Below are 24674 nucleotides of genomic sequence, written 5' to 3' on the forward strand. Positions count from 1 at the left end.
CCCTCAGACTAGCTATTTACTGACTATTGTTGTTTAGTTGTTTTGTCATGCCTGACTCTTCAAGACCCCTTTTTGAGAGGTTTTGGGCAAAGACACTGTAAAGTTTTGCCATTTCCTTCTCCACCTCATTTTACAGATGAGGAAACTGAGGCAAACAGGGTTAAGTGACTTGCCTAGGGTCACACAGCTAGCAAAAGTCTGAAGCTGAATTTGAACTTGGGTCTTCCTGACTCCAGGCTCAGCGCTCTTTTCATTGTGCCACCTATCTGCCCTATATACTGCCTATAGGACAGGCTTTATTTCACTTTATATAAAAATATGTCTTTGAAGGGCAGTCATGTAGAAAAGGATTAGACTTGTTCCATTCTACCCAGAAGGTAGAAATGAGAACAATCAGGGCCAGAGTTCAGGAAAACCTCACAACAAATTCAAAATTTTGAAGGAAATTTGTCTTTGGCACACTCCTACCTCCCTTCCGGTACTTCGGTTTCTCTTCAGTCTCCCCGTAGGCTCTTGGGTCTAATCTCATTCCGGAAATAATCCACTGAAGTAACTGGATATTTGGGGCTGGAATGAGGAATGAAAGGCCTAGGGATATTTGCAAGACTATTATATAAACTTGTTTTCTTGGTCCCAAAGGGCAGAATTTGAAATAATCAATGGAATCTGAAGAGGTAGATGTAGGCCCCAGGTTAGGAGAAACTTTCTAATCGTGAATGCTCTTCAAAGATGGAATGGATTGTCCTAGAAGGTAGTGCTTCTCCCTTGCTGGAATCTGTAGAGAGTATACATATTCAGGTATATTGTTAGCCAGGGTGATTTCTTGGAATCCTGTGAGAAGGGAATACACTGAAAGCTTTTTTTTTTTTAACTTTTACCTTTACTGTAGAGATCTAGACTTATCTAGATTTTTTTTTTTGAGGTAATCAGAGTTAAGTGACTTGCCCAGGCTCACACAGCTAGTAAGTATCAGGTGGAATTTGAATTCAAGCCCAGTGCTCTGTCCACTGCACCACCTAACTGTCCCAGGAGATCTAGATGAGTCAAACTCTGAAAACTGTTAAGGGCTAAAATCCTAGCTAGTCTGTCTAAAATATCTAATGAGTGGTCGCCAATAAATTATAAGCTTTAGCAAGAGTTAGACTTTTAAGCATTTATTAAGGAGAATAAGAATTTGATAAAGAGAGAAGAAAAGGCCTAGATTCCTATCTATTAAAGGGAGAGCACATTTCTAGCTCCCTTCTCCGCCAGCGTCCACAGGAAAGAGGCGCGAGACTGAGCGCCAGTCTCTTCCTTCCTCCTCCCACTAGCTCGCGTCACTTCCTGACTCCTGGTCTTGCCCTCAAAGACCTTCCCTTCATGGGCAGAACTCTTCTACAGTAAGTATCCAGCAGGTGGCATTATTCCAATCGTTACAGTCCCCCCTGTTGTTCCTCAAGAAACAAAATGTTTCCTTGACGGAACAAAACCCTGGTGGGGGTATTGAAGTCAAATTTCAGAAGCCACCAGATTTGAACCTAGTTAGACCTGGTTGGAAATCCATTCAAACAATGACATTTTGAAAGGGATTATCTCCCTTTCAGTTAGCTGTCACAATCTCTTATGCCACAAAATTTTAGTTGCTAATAGCTTATGGAGGGCAGGTAGGTGTTGAAGTGGATAGAGTGCTGACTCTGGAGTCAGGAAGATGAGTCTTCCTGAGTTCAAATCTGGCCTCAGATACTTACTAGCTGTGTGACCCTACCCAAGTTACTTAACCCTCTTTGCTTCAGTTTCCTCATCTTAAAATGAGCTGGGGAAGAAATGGCAAACTACTCCAGTATCTCTGCAAAGAAAACCCCAAATGGAGTTACAAAGAATTGGACAGGACTGAAAAAAAAGTGACAATGAAAAAAGCCATTGGGGTAGGGCTAAAATGGTAAAAAGACTCAATATCTCCTTAAATCTCTTCAGTTTCTGAAATACTGAGAATCTGTAAAATTCCATTGTTCTTCTAATCAACTAGAAAGAGCCACTTCCCATAGATCTGGACATGGGTTGTAGTCTCTTGAGAAGCACAAAGAACTCTGATTGGATCCCAGTGACTGGAGCTACTTCTTGATGATTGATTGACTGAGGTTCAGAAGCATATCTCTTCATTGAGGAGTGGCCCTTTCTGCAGTATATAATAGTAAAATATTATACTTTAACTTTCTAGAACCCCGCCTTCTTGCCCCACACCCTACAACTTTCCTTTAGACTTCCATCTTGTAGTATGGTAAAGAGAGGGGAAAAAGAGATTTCTCTACCCTACCAGTCTCTCCCCAGCCACACCATGACTTAGAGCAGAAGCACATGGCTGTGGGAGAAATGTGCTTGCCTAGGTATGCCTGAGAGTAGACTTTCCTGAATTCATCAATTCCTGGCTACCTTATTCTGCTTTCCTATCTCCTTTTCTAAGCATAGGTCAGTGAGAAACCATTCTGAGGAATGAATGCTTCCAGCCTGGAGGTTACCTTATGGGCAATCCTGAGTTTGAGAGATCCTGAGGCCCATAAAAGAGGGAGGATCTCCTTAACATTCTTAAGAGTATGCTTCTTGGAGGACATCACAAATGGGGTCACCTTGCAGCTGAAGTACTAAAACCATTCCATGGTGGGGCCAGGAGATTTCGACCTTCTTAACCCTCCATGATAATTATTATAAGTTTCTCTGATACCATAAGTCTGATATTGATGAGGGGTATGTGTGTGTGTGTGTGTGTGTGTGTGTGTTTGTGTATGTGTGTGTATGCATTATATCTGCAGCCTTGTAACAAGTATAATAGAATATTTGAGTGTTTTATGTTTCCTGTATTTGTACGTGCAAATTCATGAATCTGTTGCTTTTTACTCAGCTTCTGCCAAAGAGGAAATAAAAGCTGTCTGTCCTATATCTGATACCATTAATGTATATTTAGTATCTTTGCAGGAGAAGACTCTGCCATCCACATGTGGGGAAACTCAACATACAAGTCATGCCCAAGCTTTCCCTTCCATTTCCCTAGCTGAACTGTGAGCAGAGGCAGAGCCAGAGCCAGAGAGAAAATCTGAATCCACTGGGGTCAGGCTCCTTCTTTCCTGCCAAACCCAACAACTCTAGGTCTCTGAGAGTCCAGAGCTCCTTGGAAGGATGGAAGTCCTGGAAGGGGTGACATCTTCGGGTGACCCAAACAATTCAAAAATGTCCATAAACAATGAATACAGCCCTGCATTCCCTCCCACCTCCCCCATTTCACCTTCTCCAGGGACCAATAAAACTCTCCAGGCTCCCTAGAAGAGAAATGCCCTTGTGATTGCTAGAGAGGCAGCACCCTTTCCACCAAACCTACACAGTCCATATAACTCATTACTGGGGTGGACAACAAGGTCCATTTTTTTCCCTCCATGCTGCAGTTCTGTTATTTTCTCATACTCTCTGGGGCCACAAGATTACTCTTCTCCTATCCAGAAGGTCAGATTCAGGAATTTGAATGGATTCCTCTTCCTTTCTTTGGGAGTTTGGGTCTAGGAATTCCAGGCTTCTTCACTGTTACCACATCTTGGGTCATGTGGTTTCTTCCTCTCCTGAGACCACATAGATCTCCCACCAGGATTTCTTTCACTACTTCACCAGTGTCTCTCTATTGCTGATATCCCTAGGGCAGAGAAGTTCCCTGGGGGATTCTGTAGAGGCACACCACTTCCCAGACCAAAGCCCACTCTCTATGGGTAGCCTCTCTTTTAGCTCTGTTTTCTGTCCGTATTCAGTTCTCTCTCCTGCCAGATATTAATAACACCAACAAAAACAAAATATTTTTAACATCTATATAGCATTGAAAACTTTGCAAAGTGCTTTACAACTATTATCTAATTTTATCCTCTCACCAACCCTGGAAGGAGGTATATTCTGTTAATTATCCTCACTTTACAGATAGAGAATGGAAGCAGACAGAAATTAAGTGACTTGGACAGGGTCCCATAGCTAATAATTGTCTAAGGGCAGATTTTAACTCAGGTCTTCCTGATTTCAGGTCCAGGGATCTATCTATTGTACTACCTTCCTGTCTCTTTTGCTCCTTTATTAAGTCCAGGTCCATGAATCTAAAAAAGCCAGGTTCAGATCTAAAAAAACATATTTTTTTCAAGTCTTTCTTCTTTTTAATTAATTTATTTATTTAGAATTTTTCCCTATCTTACATGTAAAAACAAATTGTAGGGGCAGCTAGATGGCGCAGTGGTTAAAACACCGGCCCTGGATTCAGAAGGACCTGAGTTCAAATCCGGCCTCAGACACTTGACACTTACTAGCTGTGTGACCCTGGGCAAGTCACTTAACCCCTATTGCCTAAAAAAAAAAAAAAAAATTGTAACATTGATTTTTAAAACTTTGTGTTCCAAAATCCTCTTCCTTCTTCCCTATTCCCCCTTAAGAACTCAAGCAATTCAATATGTTATACATATGCAATCGTGCAAAACATAGCAGGCAAAAAAACTTTAGAAAAAGGAACTAACAACAACAAAATATATCGTCTTTTTTCAAAACACTTCAAATAAATGAAAGCAGATCTAAATTTCTGGAAAAATATTAGTCGCTCATGGGTAAGCCGAGCCAATGTAATAAAAATGACAAATTAATTTATTTTCACTCAGTCATCCTCCATAGTTCAACAAGAACCCAGGGCAAAGGTACATTTGACAATCATTTAAAAAATGTGTCAATGGAACTGTTCACACCTAAGTATAGGGAGATATCTTCAAAGTTTGAACACAATAAATACTTTATCCTTTAATATTAAGTTGTCAGGGCAGCTAGGTGGTCCAGTGGATAGAGTACCAGCCCTGGAGTCAGGAGGACCTGAGTTCAAATCTGGCCTCAGACATTTGACACTAGCTATGTGACCCTGGGCAAGTCACTTAACCCCAAACTGCCTCACCAAACCAAACCAAACAAAACATTAAATTGTCCCCAGCTACTCCTTCTGGAGCCTTCCGCCTAAAGACTGATTTAAAGAAGGAGAAGATTGAATCACTCATAGTACTTCTTGGTCATATTTCAAATATTCCTCCAATTGCTTTCCCCTTTATTTTCTCTTGGATTTCTTTCTTTTAAAATTTCCAAATAAATCTCTATCCTGGGAGGAATTTTTTTTTCATTCAGACTTGTGATTTCATCGCTATAGGGAGCTCCTTCATGAGGAATCTTCCTCTATAAATTCAGATCAACAACTGTTCCATAATTTATAGTCTTAGAGAGTACCCTAGGACAGTGAAAGGCTATGGGAAATTGCCTGCTCCTTCATCCAGTGTATATCAAAGGCAAGATGAGAATCAAGATTATCTTGAGTCTTTAGACCACTAAACCAGATAATAAATAATAATGACAAATCAGAGTGATGATTTGGTAGTTAAACATCATTTAATAAGACACATAGGAAGAGTCTTTAATGACTACCTGAAGATAAGGATAAGGGAAACAACCATCACCACTTATACATATTCTATCCAGGACAGAGGTAGCCTGGGTGGTGAGTTTAGAGTCAGGAAGACTTGGCTTCAATCTCTGCCTTGGACAAATGTTGGCTATGTGAACATGGGCAAGTCACAACCCCTCTTTCCCATGCGGGTTCTCTCATGGTACAAGTTAGAGTGGTGTGGCTGATCTGAATCAGTATAGGGAATTTCCATATTGGAAATCCCTCAAATCTGTGAAATAATTGGATGTTGCCCAAAGCCAAACCAAAACAAAACCTGTGCAAGGCATGGTATCAAGCACTACATTGGCAATACTAAAACAAAGAAAAACAAACAAACAAAAATAGTTCCTGCCCTCAAAAGGTTTACATTCTACTGGGAGATATAATACATGCAAAGATAAATACAAGATAACTTGGGAAGGGGAAAGCATGAACAACTTGGCAGCTAGCTGATAGGGTGGATGAATCTCAAACTTGACCTCAGGGAGACCTGAGTTTGAATCCTGACTCAGATGCTTAATAGCTGTGTGGCTCTAAATCAATTTAATCTCTCTCAGCCTCAGTTTCCTAAGTAAAATAGGAATAATTTCTGTTAAAAGGGAATAATGATAATTCTCACAGGATTTTTGTGAAGATCAAATGAGATGACATAGGTAAAGTACATCACAAATCTTCAAGTGCCATATAAATGCTAACTATTAAAACTAGGGAAAATCAGAAAAATTTTACCCACAGGAGGTGGTACCTTATAATCTTCTAAAACAAAACTTCTTAAATTGTGGGTTATGACCCCATATTGGGTCACATAACTGAATTTGGGAGTAAATTTGGCAGAAAATGTTTGATTTGAATAACTATTTTATATACCTATATACCTGGGGTTGCATAAAAATTTCTCAGGTGAAAAGGGGTCACAAGCAGAAGAAAAATGTAAGAAGCTCTGTTCTAAAAAACAAAACAAAACCAACCCCCCCCCCAAAAAAATAGGAATCTAAGAGACGGAGTTAGGGACTGAACATTCCAAGCCTAGGGAATATCTTTGAGAAGGCAAGGAAACAGGAAATGGAAGGTAAAAGCCTGGGGAACAGGAGGTAGGCTGGTTTGGCTGGAATGAAAACTGTGTGAAGAGGGTAATATGAAATAAGTCAGAGATGGTAGTCTGGAATCATACTGGACATGGATTTTATCCTAAAAGCAAGTGGGAGTCAATGAAGATTTTTGAGCAGGGGAGTAATCAGATATACATGATCAGACAGGAATAGGCAGTAATGAAAGATTTGGAACATTCTCAAAATTCCCAATGTAAAGGTAATTACTAAGCAAGAGTAGCATTTGCAGTTTATAAACTATTTTCCCATCATGCTGGGAGGTACTTGGCATGATTGTCTTATACCCATATCCATTACCATTTCCTGATGAAGAAACAGCAGCCCAGGGGCAAATCTAACCATAAACTGAATAAAGAGAATGAGATCTAGAGAAGCTGGGCTCAAATGCGAGGAATTACTCAGTCATCTTGCCCTTTCTCCCTATATCTTCTATGTAGCCAAGCATAAGATCAAATTTGTATAAATTTCATGTACATTTGAAAAAATATTTAGATTTTTGTTTAAAACAGGAACACAGATTTAGAGATAAAAGAAAGAAATCCAAGAAGAAATCTTATAGGCTATCTAGTTCAACTCCCTCATTTTCCATATGGAAAAACTGAGGTCCGACAAAGTAAAGGATTTGCCCAAGATCACACAAGTAGTAAGTAACTATGCCCAGACTTTAACAAAAGTCTTCTGACTGTAAGATTTTCATAGGCTCACAAATCCCTAAGTTCAACCCCTCATTTTATAGTTTCTGTCTCTTCCCTGATTTCTTCCTTCTAAAATTCCTATTTGTACTTGGGACCCTATCTGCCAAGACACCCATGGAAATACAAATTACAAAACACTTCCAACAAATAAAAGCAGATTTAAATTTCTGGAGAAATATTAATTGCTCATGGGTAAGCTGAGGCAATGTAATAAAGATGACTAATTTATTTAATATCAATCAAATTGCCAAGGCATTGAATACCAAAGCTACCAAAGAATTACTTAGTAGAACTAGAAAGATTAATAAAATTCATGAGGAATAAAAGGTTAAGAATATCAAGGGAATTGGAGGCAGCTAGGTGGCTTAGTGGACAAAGCACTAGCCCTGGATTCAGGAAGACCTGAGTTCAAGTCCAGCCTCAGACACTTGACACTTACTAGCTGTGTAACCATGGGCAAGTCACTTAACCCCCATTGCCCCACAAAAACAAAACAAAACAAAACCAAAACAAGAATATAAGGGAATCAATGAAAAAATATGAAGGAAGGGAGGAGGGAAGAAAAAAGGGGGAAAGAAGAAGAGTTACATGATTACTATATATTTAAAAGGAATAGTGAGTTGTACACAAAAGACTTTCAGTTTCATGTGCATTTAAAAAATTCTGCTGTTGTGGAAATGCTTGTTTTGTTTCATAAATTAAAAATAGAATATCTTTATTGTAAGATAAAAATGGTACTGGATAAGAAATAGAGTGGTTGATCAATGAAATAAATTAGGTACACAATATATAAAAGTAAATGAGCACAGTAACCTAGTATTTGACAAACCCAAGAATCCCAGTTAATGGGGCAAGAACTCACTATTTGACAAAAACTGCTAGAAAAACTGAAAGGAGTCTGGTAGAAACTAGGTGTAGAACAACATCTCACATCATATAGCAAGATAAGCTCAAAATGGATACATGATTTAGACATAAAGGATTATAAGCAAATTAGGGGAACCAGGAAGAAATTACCCAAGAGAGCTATGGATAGGGGAAGAGTTCAAGAGTTAGAGAGATTCATAGGAAGTAAAATGGATAAATAAAACCAATGTAGCCAGAATTAGGAGAAGAGCAAGAAACTGGGGGACATTTTTACAGTAGGTTCTTCTGATGAAGGTCTCATTTATCAAGTATATAGGGAACTGAGCCAAATTTATAGAAATGTGTCATTTGATAAGTGGCCAAAGGCAATGGACAGGCAGTTTTCAGATAAAATCAAAATTATCAACAGTTGCATAAAAAAATGCTCTAAATCACTGTGGATTAGAGAGACACAAATTAAAACAACTTGGAGGTACCACCTTACACCCATGAGATTGGCTAAGATAACAGAAAAAGAAAATGACAAATGCTGGAAGGGATGTGGGAATAAAGGTACACTAATACTTATTAATGGAGCTGTGAATTAGTCCAACCATTCTGGAGAACAATTTGAAACTACACCCAAAGGACTATAAGCTTATATATAACCTTGACCCATCAATCTTACTACTAAGTGTATACCAAGTAGATCAAAGAAAAAGAAAAACGACCCATATGCACAAAAATATTTATAGCAGCTCTTTTTATGGTGACAAAGAATTGGAAATTAAAGGGATGCCTATCAATTGGGGAATGGCTAAATAAGTTATGGCATTTGAGTATGATGGAATACTATCATGCAGTAAGAAAAGATGAAGAGATGTATTCAGAAAAACTTGGGAAGACATAGATGAATTGATGCAAAGTGAAGTGAGCAGAACCAGGAGGACAATGTAGACAGAAACAGTAATATTGTAATAGTATATTTGTAAATTGGAACCACGACAGACTTTAGTAACTTCTAATAAATCAATGATCCACAACAACTCCAAAAGACTCATGATGAAAAATGCTATCCACCTCCAGATAGAGAACTGATGAGCTCAGAGTGCATATTGAATATTATTTTTTCTTTTCTTTAGAACATGGCTAATGTGGAAATATGTATGACTTCCTATTTATACATAGATAGATAGATATATATACATATCTATCTATCTATCTATCTATCTATCTATCTATCTATCTATCTATCTATCTATCTATCTATCTATCTATCTATCTATCTGTCTATCTATATCTTGCCTTCTTAATGGGTAGGGGAGGGGTGGGGAGAGGGAGACAATTAAGAACTGAAAATTAAAATAAAATAAAATTCTATTTTCAGAGGAAACTGAGAGTCAGAAAAGTTATCTCTTGCATACAGCTAGTGTCTGAGGCAGTATTTATACGCAGGTGTCCTTGACTCCAAGTCCAGTGCCCTATCCACTATAGCATCCCCACCCTACCTCTCTGTAGAAAAATGAGAACTTAAGAGAAATAAAAATGGCTGATTTGTTTTTGTTTGGTTTGGTTTGGTTGGGGGGGGCAGTGCAATGAGGGTTAAGTGACTTGCCTAGGGTCACACAGCTAGTAAGTGTCAAGTGTTTGAGGCTGGATTTGAACTCAGGTCCTCCTGAATCCAGGGCTGGTGCTTTATCTACTGCACCACTTAGCTGCCCCCTAAGAATGTTTTTACCCCAAGCTGAAGATGCAGGAATTTGACATGTAATCTAGCGAGATAGCAAGACTACCATATTTAGAGCTGGAAGGCACGTACAGACATACCTATGTACAGAAACATACAGCCTACATGAATGGAAGAACAATTGAGGAACATAGAGTAAAGGACTTGATCCTTAAGGGGTATCTGAATTATTAACAGAAATTACTAGCAATCATAGTGCTGGGAGAGTCTTATCCAAGAGAGAGTAATCAGGTTCTGTCATTTGTCTTTGGGGACTGTGCTGGTTGTTCTCTTTTGAGGACACCTTGCTTCTGGATCTGAAACCTCAGGAGCCATAACTTGGTATCCCAGCATTTTTTCCTATCTTTTTTTGCTCAGCCTTCTTTACTAGGACTTCGAAAGGTTAGTTGTGGCCTTGGAGAGGAGAACTTCTAGGTCATACACCCTAGACTCTGGCAAAAAAATCTAGCAAAGGGAAAATCCCTTTTATCTCTTGTTTGTATTTCTGTTTTGTGTATTTAGATAAGGTTGTACTCAGAGTCCAATTCTCTTAAGAGATATTTTGGTGTGTTTGTTTTGAGTAAAAATTCTCTTTAAGAGATGAATGTGCTTTTTAATGCCGGGTGGAATAAATATGCGCTCCTTTTGGTGTGTGTGTCTGTGATTTATTGGATCTGATATGCTGAGATGCGCCTTTGCCAAATTTTAAAAATTTTAAGAGGCCAGTTCTGCTGGATAATTTCAGGCAGCAAAGCCCTTCATAGGGAAGCTTTCTTTCATAGATACTATTTTTCAGATAGTTACTGAAGAATTAAGACAGCTGTTGATTACATGAACTAGGGTCAAACATGCAATATCTGCTTCTTTTGGGTTCAGGCTATGGAGTGAAAATACAGTATGTTGCCAGTAATCTCTTGCTTTTTACATTTTCTGCTCTGTATGTGTGTGTGTGTGTGTATTTTTTGCCAGGCAATGAGTGTTAAATGACTTGCCCAGAGTCACACAGCTAGTAAGTAACTGTCAAGTGTCTGAGACTGGATTTGAACTCAGGTCCTCCTGAATCCAGGGCTGGTGCTTTCTGTATATATTTCTTGCATTTGGGCATGTTCTTTTCTAAACCAATCCCTCGTCAAACGTTCTTATTTCTTTTAAGAGCATCACTACTTCCTCTCTCCCAGATTTACAACCTTGGAGTCAACTTGACTCTTGCCTTCTTCTAATTCCCCATATTCAATTAGTTGTTCTCTTGTTGATTTGACCTCGGCTTCTCTTAGTCCCCTCCCTTCCTCTCCACCTGCACGATTTCTAGTTTAGTTGAACTGGCCAGAGTATTGCAGTTGGAATTGGGAAGACTGAGTTTGAATCCTGAATCAGACACTTTTTAGCTTTGTGACCCTAGGCAAGTTGTTGAGCCTTTCTAAGCTTCAGTTTCCTCCCCTGCAAAATGGGGATAATAATGGCACTGACTTCAGAGTTATTGTGAGGATCAAATGAGTATGTAAAGTGGTTTACAAACCATAAAGAGCTATATAATTGTTAGCTATCATCACCATTATCATCCCCTAATAGCACGGACATCTGTTGTAATAATTTCTTTTTTCCTTTCTTCAATGTGTCATTTTTCTAGTTCACCAAGCATGGCACTGCTGTATCATTCCTGCCTTATGAAATTTAAAACCTTGGTTCTTGAGTGAAAATTATGCAATGATCTTAAGCGCTTACACTGGGCCATGCACTGTGCTAAACTTTGGGAATATCAAGAAAAGCAACCTTGCCTGTGAAGACCCCTAGAAAATGAAAGTTTATAGTCCCTGCCAAAAGACTCTTCTTGAACAAAAGTTATATTATGATAACTGATTAGTTCAATTCAAATCAGCAAACATTCATTAAGGGCCAAAACATGCTAGGTATTGGGAACTCCAAGACAAAGCAAGACAGTCCCTGCCCTCAGAGAGCTACTATTTCACAAGAGCAAGGGATCCCTAATCCATGATTTGGGATCCACAGTTAGATTTCAAGGAGTCCATAAACTTGAATGAAGAAAAAGAATTACATTTATTTTCATGAATCTCTGGTTTTCCTTTGTAATCCTATGCATTTAAAAATATCATTCTGAGAAGGGGTATATGGACTTCACTAGACTGACAAAGGGGTCCATGACACACAAAAAGGCCAAGAACCCTTGTACAAGAGGGAAATGACATGTACACAGATAAAGAATATCAAACACGGGTACCTAGGTGGTGCAGTGGATAGAGCACCAGCCCTGGAGTCAGGAGGACCTGAGTTCAAATTCGGCCTCAGACACTTGACACTTACTAACTGTGTGACCTTGGGCAAGTCACTTAACCCCAATTGCTTCACACAAAAAAATGATGTCAAGAATATCAAACACGTGTAAAGTGTAATTGGGGTATGGAGAACATTAATAACAAGGGGATTGGAAAAGGCCTCATACAGGAGGTAGGACTTGAATGGAAACTTGAAAAGGGGAAGAGATTCTAAGAGGGATTGTGAGGAGTGAGAGGTTTCTTGGCTTAGACAGCCTGCTAAAGGCATGAAGGTGGGGGATGTTCTGTTGTGGACAGGGATCAGCAAGTAGACCAGCTCAGCTGAAAAGTAAAGTGTAGGTGAGTACTATTGTGAAATCAGTATGGAAATACTGGGCTTTGAATACCAGAGAGGAATTTTTATTATATCCTACAGGCAATGTAGAACCACTAAACAATCTTAACCAGGGGAATAACTTGGACAGACTTTTATTTTAAGAAGTTAGCTTTAGAAGGGTTGGGGAGTTTTTCAGGCTACGTTGTTAGAGACCTCAGGGAGAATCTCACTCACTAATGGGTCAAAGATTGGAGGCCAAGTAAAGTGAGTAAAAAAAACAAAAGGAAAAGAGATTTACTAGTTTACTAAGGAAGATAGCTCAGTGGTGTTAGCTTCAGTCTTTAGGAAATGGTAATTGGTTATATAACTGTATAGTAGGGCAGGGTTTAGGTCACCAAGCCAATTAGCAGCATTCTTTGGCATTTAACTAGACCGATAGGGTATTGTTCTGTTACACAAAGAAAGGTGACTATTCTTGACTTTCTTTAAAGGGAGGTCCAGTAGTTTGTTGTTCACCTGCTTGCTCATCCAGGCTGTTGCTGCTCACATACTGCATTGTGGTACTAGCAGACAACTGTCTGCAAAGCCCCTCTCAGGGGAAAGATGAGGTTTCTATGTTTGTCATACAATTTTGCTAAAATGGCATGTCTTTTCTCTCTCCACAATTGCTACCTGGAGGACAGATGAGAGGGAAAGAGGAGGCAGGGAGATCAGCTGTATGGCTATTGCAATAGTCACGGTAAGAAGCCTGAAGTAGGGTGGTGGTCATGTGGATGGAGAGAAAGGGGTAGAGATGAAAGATGTTGTGGAGGTAGAACTGACAAGATTTAGCAACTGATTGAATATGGGGCATGAGGGGATCAGAATCAAAAGTTACTTCGAGGTTACAAACCCAGGAGAATAGAAAGATAGTAATGCTTTGGACAGAAATAGAGAAGTTTGGAAGACGTGTGGCAGGAAGAGAGATACCAAGCTCTGTTTTGGACATGTTGAGTTTGAGATCAGCCAAGGACAATGCAGAAAAAGAAAAGGACTGAGGAAAGAAATGAGGGAAAGTCTCAGGGAGTGGGAGGAGTATAAAGAGCTAGTGAAGGAGACTGGTGGAAAAGTTTAGAAATAGGTATGTTTGAGAGAACAGAATTCTTGAATCTGAGAGTACAGAGGAACCACGAGGAAGGGGTAGTTAAACTCATGGGGGCAAGCAAGCTGCTACAAAACCCAGATTAAAACGTAATTGGGAAATATTTATCAAACAAATAAAAATACATTAATGATAATTTGTTTGTTTGTTTTTTGCAGGGCAATGGGGGTTAAGTGACTTGCCCAGGGTCACATAGCTAGGAAGTGTCAAGTGTCTGAGGCCAGATTTGAACTCAGGTCTTCCCGAATCCAGGGCCGGTGCATTTATCCACTGCGCCACCTAGCTGCCCCCCCATTAATGATAATTTTTGATTTCTAAATTGATATGTTGCAGCTAGGAGGTGTAATAGACCTGAGTTCAAAGACCTGAGTTCAAATCTGGATTCACACTTACTAGCTGTGGGACCCTAAGCAAGTCACTTAACCTCTTAGACTCAGTTTCTTCATCTGTAAAATGAGCTGGAGAAGGAAATGGCAAACCACTCCATTGTCTTTGCCAAAACCAAAAAAACTCAACTGGAGTCACAGGGAGTTGGATACGACAGAAATGACTGAACAACAGGAAATCAATATCCATCCAGAAGTTTCTATTTGTTTTTGACATTGCTGACCCACAGGGTCAAATACAGAAGACATCAAGGAAGATGAGCACTGACAAAGTCACCGGAACTAAACAAGCAATATAGTCTAGTGCAGTAGTAAATCTAATGGTCTACTTTACCTATGTAGGCTAAGATCCCAAGAGGTTTGCTTGGTGTTTGGGGCTGCATTAATATAAGGCCTGTTTGGAATTTAAGATTACAAATTGCCCTGGCAACCTGGATTTCCTTTGGGATATGGATCGTGAAGCTTATGTAGACTGCAATGCTTTCATTAATAACTCTCATTCTGAGAAGAGATCCATAGGCTTCACCAGACTGTCAAAGGGGTTCATAGCACAAAAAGGTCAAGGACATCTGTTTTAGAGCAAAAAGGCATTATACATGCTTAATAAATGTTTGATGAATTAACCAACCCCCCGCCCCAAACCCAACAACTCTCAGGTCTTCTTAAAAGAAGCTGTGGGGACCCTAAATATTTTTTCCTCACTTACCCTGGTACTTCCACATTACCCAGGCAAACCTCAAAGAAGAGGGAATGTTCTCTTAGGCTGAATGGCGGTGAAGGGAAGAATTCTGTTCTCTTTCAGAGGTTTTTCTTATTTTACAAAATATTAGCCTGTTTATTTGTGGGCTTAGGATATAATAATAATAATAATAATAATAATAATAGCTATCATTTACATGGTGCTTTAAGGTTTGTAATGGGATTTACATATATTCTCATCTCAGTCTCAATGGTACCCAACAAATGAAGTAACAGATTTTAATAGTATACAGATGTAGCATACATCTCTCTCTCTCTCTCTTTATACACACACACACACACACACACACACACACACACGTATATTTGTAGTAAATTTAATAGTACAAAGAAGAGACTTTGGGCTTACCTTACCAGCCCACAGGTCCCAAAGTGAGGTTGGCTACATCTCAGGGTTTTAAGGATGCCCCTTATGTGTAGGGGATTTCTTTTTAATGTTGTGAGTTTGAGCCCCCATTCCAATGTGTTCTAGTGACTGATCCAGTAATTAGCTCTCCAGCACCATTTAACCAACTAACACCAATTAGCTTTTTTAAAGGTATATTTATTGAGAAGATAGACCAAGAACAGAAGTACCAACATTTCCTCCAACATTTGCCCTATTTCCTGGGGGAAGTGGACTTAAATTTAAAGCAGTTGTTACAAAGCATTTTTCCCACCAAGATCATTTCCAGTGGTGATGTAGCCAATGGATGATTTATTCCCCCTTGGCTACCCATGATCCACAGCTATGCTGAATCAAGCGGGTCATATTGAGCCTTGCTCCTCAGTGAGCTTGGCTGCCCATCACCGCTGGCATGGGCTCCTCTCACTGGACCTCTGGCAGCTTACTGTTCCAACTTTTGAAGTTCATGAGGTCACAGTCAACCTTATTCCATCTCCAATACTCCTTCACCTAAGGCGAGAGAATAAATACAACAGAGACAGAAGCAACAAAAGGGTCATGTGTTCATGGCTTCATGTTGATGTGGTTGGAGAGAGAGAGCTGGCACTAGTTGTCTCCTCCAAATGAGATATTTATAAAGGAGTTATCATAGTACCTGGCATGTAGTAGGTACTATATAAATGCTTATTCCTTTCCCTTCCCCCTTTCCCATCCAGAGGTTTATGGGGTTTCTTGCCTCTTCACTCCAACGCAGCCAGGCAAGAAGATCTGTTGTCATATGTGAGGTAATGACACAAAGTACCAAACAATTAAGACACTGTTCTCCCCAGAAATATGCTCCACAGATATATTTTGTTATCTCATGCATCATTAGCTGCCCAAAGCTATATATCATTGCTTATTACTAAAAACAAGGTTATGAATGAGTGCATTTATGGTTTAAAAAATGTAACTCAGCAGCCCCATTCACACTCTACCCATGTGAAGATTATCTTTTGGTTTATTCCCACCATTTACAGAATAATTTCTTAATCAGACACAACAGAATCAATTATACAACTAGACCGGGGTGTAGGGAAAGAGTATCAGTGTCTGGGAACTGGTGACAAAGATGCTAAGAACAAGAAGAAGAAAAATGTGAAACCTATCCTGCAAAAAATTCCCACACCCTCTTCCAGTTTGCCCAGCTTAGTGATCGGGCTTAATTGGAGAAGTAATGAAATCATTTTACTGATTTTTGGTCTGTAAATTGCACATTGTTTCCAACAGTAGTCTAAAGCAATTGAATTATGTCGGGTTTTTTTCACATTCCTCTCAGTCTCTTATTTACAAACGGATAAAAATGATACCTTTAAAAAATTTAGTCGGGGTCAGCTAGGTGGTACAGTGGATAGAGCACCGGCCATGGATTCAGGAGGATGTGAGTTAAAATCCGACCTCAGGCACTTGACACTGGGCAAGTCACTTAACCCTCATTGCCCCCCTCCCCCCCCCCAAAAATTAGTCAGGAAGACCTGGATTTGCACTTCAAGCAGCAGATCAATCTAAAATGGTAAATATCTTTATGTTTTGAGGTTAGGGTAGCAACTCATATTGATGTGCTCAGATTTAAAAACTTAGTGTTGTAGGTAATGTGTTTTTCTTTCATATAGAGTAGTCTCTTTGTTGTATGGACATATCACCCCTCCCCACATCTAATCTGTGAAGTTGGCTCAATAAAGAATATCTCACTGGTTAGAATGAGGGAGCTTCATTAAGAGTCCCAGAAATTCAGAAAACTTACCATAGTGATTTATAGCATGCCACCTAGAGTTCATTTTGGTGTAAATGAGATAGAAAATCCCCAAATTTCAAATCTAGTAAAAATGACTTTGGAGACATTTGGATTTTTTAAATTTCATCTTGTTTTGGAGGGAAGTGGGAAAGAAACTTGGGTGTTCAAGCTCCAACTCATTCTAGCTATACAAACATGAGAAAATCATTTGACTTGAGTCAGTTTTGATTTTTACAAAATGAGGGTAATAGCATATTACATATCTTACATGGATGGCCATTGTATAAATATGACCTATTATTGAGACTTTTATTCAAATACACACCAAATGTACCCTTACAACAAAGTTGGATGATGGAGCTCTGATAGCTGGTGGAAATGACATAATGAGCATTCTAAGCTCCCTACAAGTGGGCAGAGAGATAGCAGAGAATAACTCTAGAGACGAGAAAGCAAGACCTCAAATCACTGGAAAAAAAAAAAACCCAACCCAAAACCTTGAGGAAGTATTATGAGGTGACCTTTTTTTGTTCTCCTATTCAGATCAAATGATTTGTTAAACTTTTCAAGTAATAAATGGACTAATTTATAAATGAGCCTCTTTTCTCCTATAATCATGGAGGACAAAGGAAAAAAAATGCCCCAAACTTTATATTTCAACTCGTTAAATAACTTAATGGTTCCTGAGCTTTGTCTCTGAACAGATGACCTGAAGATTAGAGAAGGTTTATTAAATTGAAAGTCTTTTAGTAGAGGCAGAGTATTTGCCCTGGATCAGCGCTCATCACTCATAGGTTTACTTGTTTGGTTAAGCTTCCTTGTGTTTACTCCTAGAAATCAGAATTGGGCAATTGGGCTTGGTGTAAGAAAATGTTTTTAGGTGAGAACTTTTTTTTGGAAAAATTCTCAACTATGGAATATTTTAGCTCTAACTGGCATAGACATTTTTTTCAGAAGCTAGGTCTAGCACTCGTTTGGGAATTTTATTATATTTATAAAACATTATATATATGTGTATGTATGTGTGAATATATACATGCACATACATGTACATATATATAAACATAGATAGCCTAGTATGACTGTAATTTTCAAGACAACAAAAAGCCCAGAGGTATTTAACCTTTCATTTACAAGTTTCTTCAACATAAAGAATGTTTATTTTTTATTTTATTTTAATTTTTTTGTGGGGCAACGAGGGTTAAATGACTTGCCCAGGATTATACAGCTAGTAAATGTCAAGTGTCTGAGGCCACATTTGAACTTAGGTCTTCCTGAATACAGGGCTGATGCTTTATCCACTGGACCACCTAGCCGCCCTATGCTTATTTTTTAAATGAAAAGATCAGTCCTTTTCTCCTGCCATATCTCTATCTATATGCATAACTTGCAAAATGTTGCCCTATGATTCTGAAATACTGATTAATACTTCATTTTGAAAGGTCGGTGATTTTCTTGGTGTGTGCCCTTAGAAGCACAGACTGCAACCTCTTCTTTCCTTAACATACTATTAGCAAAAATGACCATTGTTATTCCTGTTCTTTGGCTCCAGATCTACACCAGGGGGTCAGTGATATAACTGCAATAACACTAGATTCCCAGCCATGTTAACTCCCCTGATCAGTTTGTTTGTTGTCCTATTTATAACTTCATTAAAGAGGCAGCTGGGTGGCTCAGTGGATACAGCACCAGAACAACTGAGTTCAAATTAGCTTCAGATGCTTACCAGCTAGCTGTGTGACCCTGGGAAAGTCACTTGTTTGCCTCAGTTTCCTTTATTTGTAAAATGGGGATAATAATAGTTCCTACCTCTTGGGGTTGTTGTGAGGATACTATTTTTAGAGTGCTTTGCAAACCATGAAGCACTAAGTGCTAACTACTATCATTCTTATGAAACTCATTCAAACTGCTGCCAGAGAAGGCTTATCTAAATGTGTGACTCCTCTGCTCAAAACTATCATTGGCTCTCCATTAAATTTCCAAATAAAGTATACATTTTTTACTCTGGGGCTAGGAGCAATCTCTACAAGGGTCTTCCGCCATGCAGGCTAGCTATGATAGTTTTTTGTTTTTGTTGGGGCAATGAGGGTTAAGTGACTTGCTCAGGGTCACACAGCTTTTAAGTGTCAAGTGTCTGAGACTGGATTTGAACTCAGGTCCTCCCAAATCCAGGACTGGTGCCCTATCCACTGCACCATCTAGCTGCCCCCAATGATAGTTTTTCCTTAAGCTTTTTCATACTATAGCACTAACCTACCTTCTAGCCTCATTTCATTTTGCTTTTCTTTGCATATTCTAAGTTCCAGCCAAACTGGATCCTTCCTTGTTCACCCTTATCATTTTACCCTCTTCTGTCACTATGCCTTTCCATGCTGTTCCTAAACCTGGAATGGCCTCTTTCAATTCTCCCTCTCCAATTCTATCTTACCATCCTTCAAGTCCAAACTCAGAAGCCAGCTCCAGGAAAGTTTCTCTAACTCAGGGAATGTGATCTTGCTTTCTTTCCGCCTCTTTTCTCGTAATGTTTTGTTCAGATTTCTCTCTTTTACTCATACTCTCCCCCTTATGGTTATGTGTATATTTAGTCTATTGCAAGCTCCTTGAGAACAGGGACTATGTCTTATCCATATTCATAGTTCCCAGGGCCTAATTGAGGGCTTTGCTCGTAATAGTTGTTGTTGTTGAGTCATTTTCAGCTGTGTCTGACTCTTTATGACCCAGTTTAGGGTTTTCTTGGCAAAGATACTGGGGTGGTTTGCCATTTCCTTTTCCAGCTTATTTTACAGATGAGGAAACTGAGGTAAACAGGGTTAAGTGACTTGCCCAGGATCTTATGGCTAGTAAGTGTCTGAGGCTGGATTTGAACTCAGGAAGAAGAGTCTTCCTGACTCCAGCCCCTGTACTTTATTCATTGCACCACCCAAAACTAAGTATTTGTTGAATTGGGTTCCATTTAAAAAAAATTAACCACCATATTATTTTGGCCTACTGCATTTTCATGGGACCAATTAATTAGCGACCATAGCTAGGTAGTGTATACCTATACACATCCATATATATATATATATATATATATATATATATATATATATATATATATATACACACACACACACACATAAAAATGTACATATGCACACAAATATTATAATAAAATAATAGTTCCTGATGGTCAGTGACTTGATGCAATAGATAACTGGAGGCATTTGTAGCTAACATGTATTAAGAATCTTACCCTGTGCATCTAACCCTGCAAATGATTTTTTCTTGTGATCTTATTAAGCCAAACAATTTCTTGATCTTTACAATGAAAACAATCTTTTAGAAATGCGCCCAAGATACCCCAAGCTATATTATAACCTCTACATTATTATTACTGAATAGTCATATGATTTTTGAAAAGATCCGTCATGCACAGGCAATGATTATTTTTGCAAAAATGATGCTCTTTAGTGCTTGTAGCATCCTTGTTGCTTTAGAAATGGCCTGTCACTCACATCAAGCACTGTACAACTGAAATAACCTGAGAATTCCTAAGGCTGGCTCTTTTGTCAGAACTGTGGGGAGTCGTCAGAATATTCTCTGTTGTTGGCTCAGTTTCTGGGAATCCTTTTTCTTGATTCATTATATTCTGTATCTCCTCTTTTAAAAATACTCAAACCTACATTTTAGGGGTTTGTTTTCAAGAAACAAAATATTTTTGAAAGGAAAAAGAAAGTACAACACAATGCCAATGTCTAGTGCATTTCTCGTTAAATAATCACGTAATTCGAAAAGACAAAATTGTGAATAAACCACCATCAAAGAAAGTCTGTTATCAGTTTCATAATTTAATGAAAAAGTATTTGTAAAAAGGGGACATTTGAAAAAGATCGAGTTTATCTTGGAAAATTGAATATATATACGTGTATATATGTATATATATACATATATATAAAAAACAAAATGCAAACAAAAAAATTAACAAATAAGGTTAAGAGGTAATACTTTAAACAACAATTAACCACCAAACACATACAGTAAAAACTAGCAAATACACTTTGGGGACAACACTTGAGAGCTATACAACCAAAGGTTCCTTCATTTACCTAGTAAAATCCTGTAAAAAATATCAAAACTATTTCCCTGACTGGAAATACTTTAGTCACCATCCCCAAAATGGTAAAATATCTGGAATTTGGCTGAAGCACCATTTCTGTGTTAGTTGTTGTTGTTGTTTTCTCTTACATACTCATATATCTGAAAGGCATGAAACAACTTGGCTGCTTGGCTGACCTCTTAAAGTTTTCTCAAGGCAGTGCTACCATTATGGTATTATACTAATAAATAACTAAGAAAAACTCAAAGAAAACCTCAGGATACTTAGAGTACAAATAAGGGGGAAATTAACTTATTCATTCTGAATGACACATGGCTTAAGAACACAAAGCATTTTCCATGAAAATAAAATATACAAAACTTAAAAATGCTCTACTGCATATTTACACATGGGCACATATACCCACATGCAGGAAGTATTTTGAAGATGGAATTCTGGAAAGGCAAAGTACAGAAATATATATATACATATATATAAAATGATAATTTAAAAATATACCTGTAAAGAAACAATTGTAAGGATGCAAAGTCAAACAGAGGGAAGAAGCAAAGCTGCCAAATATACCTCATTTCCCAAGAGAACTGGCCCTGAACTTCCACCACCAAAATAATTGAAATAAAATTTAAAATGAAATTTTCAATTTGCCCTTAAAAATGAAAACATGGCCCTTGAAAACATATTTATTGATCATTCCTATTGTGCTTTCCCAAACTAGAAGCAAGAGAATATGAAATTAAGGCTCTGAAAAAAACCAGAGTTGGCATTTCTTGTCAGCTATAGCGCCTTTTAAATTAGGTATACAACATTTCTCCTGTTGGAGAAGGGACAAATGCAGTGATTGTCCCCAGCAATAAAAAGTGTGAGGTGGAAGAGTTTGGGACCAGGAAGCCTGCTACTTCTCAAAAGAAAACCAAGGGCTTTTAGTTTGGGATATTGCTTCCAATCCGAGTTTGATAAGCAGCTTATTATGCCCATATGTGTTCAACATATGCCTGCAAATTCTGTTTGGCAATAAAAATGTGCTTCAAAATAAAAGCAAACATACAAAACCATCAGACAAAATGAATTTAGTCAAGCTTATTATTATTATTATTTTTAAATACCAGGTATAAATAGCCCCGAGGGAGAGAAGGTCTCATTTGAGGGAGGGCCCTGGCGTCCTCCTCCATGATTGCCTCAATTTAAACATCAGAGCATTTTCCTTTAAAGTAGTACCTCTACTTTTGTAAACACTATCCACAAATTAGCCATTTGTACTTGTTAGCTGGGTAACATATTTACAAGTGCATTCCCCAAACAAGCAATCCTATATACAGGCACCAAAAATTAAAATCCTAGAGGGGTGATATTTACAGAATAAAGCAAGGTACTCTGAAGAGAAACACAACCTTTTTGCGAGGGGGTAGAGAAAGGGGCTTATTTAGAGGTCAGTGAGTTTGGCAGCATCCATACTGTTGGTCTCTTGGTCTCTGCTCTGAAGACAGTTGACAGATTTCCACAGAATTAGAAACTGACGACAGAGCGGGACCTCAGTCTAGTAGTTAGGTACTGCGGCAGGAATAGGAATGTAGTTGTAGTGTCTGCAAAACATACCCTCTCACAACCCCTTCATGAAGCAAGGGCTTTTAATTCCTATGGTTACCAGTGGCAACCTGGCACTTCAATTACTTATTGCTAACAATAAGTCTTACTGAGAACCCAGCATAATGGAAATAGGTTCCTGAAGTTAAAAATCAACCAAAAGTATTTTTGAGCACCTACTATGTGCTCAGTTATTCCTTGTTCTCTCTCATGCATGCACACACATATATCACATACACACATACATACATACATTCCTTATAACAAAACTAAAAACAATTAAACATCTGCTGACTCCTGTATGCCCTTGCAGAAGCTGGGTTTTTAAGTCTTTTTTAAAACTGCTGACCAATTCACTGTTGAACAATTACTTCACCCTTTTCATTGCGTTTCCTCCTAGCATAGGCATTATATTCTAGAATCCTTTGGTGTCTAGGTTTGCACCAATTCACTGGGATGATATACATGTTGAGTTACCCCTTCAAGTTTCTAATCACCTTTGCACTGAACTGTGGGAAACCATACTTGTTTTATTTCTGCTGCGACAATCTCTTCCAAAATCCTTGGAAGGACTCTCCCTGTCTGTGCTGTTTCTTCTTATCCTGACTTGTTCTTTGTTCTCATCACTTTCCGCTTCAGAGTCACTAAGTTCCAAATCCGGGCAATACCCTGATTCATTTTCCTGATACGGTGCTCCTCCTGCCTGATACTCAAGAGTCTGCTTACTCCACAAACGCTCCTTGGGGTTCAGTCTTCTGGTTGACTTTTCACAGCATCTGAGGTCTTCTGTGGTCCTCACTAAACTATTGGTTGCCTCTTTAAAGGACCTACTGAAATGTTCAATGGAAGATTTTCTAAAGCTGCTCTGACTAGACAAATGAGTGGGAAGTACAGGCTCTTGTTCATAGGGAGTCTGACTAGAATTGTCTCTCTGTGTGACATCCATTGATCTGCTGTTGCCCATCAAGCCATTAGACTTTGCAAACCTAGAGTTCTGTTGTATCTTCCCATTTCCAATGGAAGACTGTCCATGCAGTGCAGCTTGAAGGGCCAAAGGCTTACCAAGAGATTGCCCACGATGGAACTCAGAAGGCTGAGACAGAACAGAATCTTTTGCTTCATTTCTAGAATGGCTGAGACTGGCTAGCAGCCCATTACTCCTGCTGTCATGAGAATACCTGGAATAGGATTTCATTCTCATTTCAAAAGTCTCCTGGGGTATCTGCATACTTTTTTTGTTGTAATTTGGGACTGAGTTGCTATTTTCATCAGGTGAGAGAGGTCTGTTATTGGCTTTCATTGAGTTGTTTTTGCAATCTCCCAGTGCTGATTTAGGCATTTTTAACTTTAAGGTTATTCTTGGAGGTGGGTAAAACAATGTGTTTTCTAGTGCACTTGTCAGAGGATGTCCTAAGGTAAAAGAAAATGATTAATTTTAATAGTCAATTTACATTAATGATTCATATTTTCCTCTATCCAGAGCAAGTGCATCTATCCAAGTATTAAATAACACCATTTTTTAAAAAAGGACACATCTTCAGAAGAAATGGCTTCAATGGATCAAACATCAACAGGCTGAAATCTGCTTGTAGAAGCACCACTGATTACCTATATGACCCTCAACTTTTGATTCTCAGTAACTGTACACAACACACACACACACACACACACACACACACACACAGAGCTCTCTTTCCCCATCTCTCCTTCCTTCCATATTTCCCTTTCTATCCTATTTTGAAAAGTAAAGCAAGTAAAACATTTTTAGGATAGAGACTCCTACAAAAAGACATTAGGAATTTCATACATGAATCATCAGAAATGATCCAGACATTTCCCTTCCCTGACCTTTTATTCACTTTAGTATATCATTCCACTTCAGTTCTTTAAGGTAATTCCCTCTCATTTACAGAAATCTATCCGGTAGCAAGAAGAAGTTAATTTTTAATGTCTAGCCTTCCCCACTAGGAGTGTAAGCTCCTGGAGAGCAGGGGTTGTTTGACTTTTTCTATTTGCATTCCCAGTGCATTAGCACTTAATAGATAGATGCCTTTTCATCCATTCATTCATTCATTCACTGAAATAGCCACAAA

At 38.6% G+C, this 24674-nt stretch overlaps 1 protein-coding gene across 3 annotated transcripts in view; it reads right to left on the reverse strand.

Annotated features, from left to right (window-relative positions):
- Positions 1–20643: 20643 nt before the first annotated feature.
- JADE3 (jade family PHD finger 3) overlaps positions 20644–24674 on the reverse strand; it is a 208109-nt gene continuing 204078 nt past the window's right edge. For all 3 annotated transcript variants that reach the window (XM_043997752.1, XM_043997751.1, XM_043997753.1), the window contains one exon: positions 20644–23991. In XM_043997752.1, coding sequence (XP_043853687.1) covers positions 23075–23991 — 917 coding nt within the window. In that variant the 3' untranslated portion in view covers positions 20644–23074. The remainder of the gene's footprint in view (positions 23992–24674) is intronic.

This window comes from Dromiciops gliroides, chromosome 3, assembly GCF_019393635.1.
Source record: "Dromiciops gliroides isolate mDroGli1 chromosome 3, mDroGli1.pri, whole genome shotgun sequence".
Classification (NCBI taxonomy): Eukaryota; Metazoa; Chordata; class Mammalia; order Microbiotheria; family Microbiotheriidae; genus Dromiciops; species Dromiciops gliroides.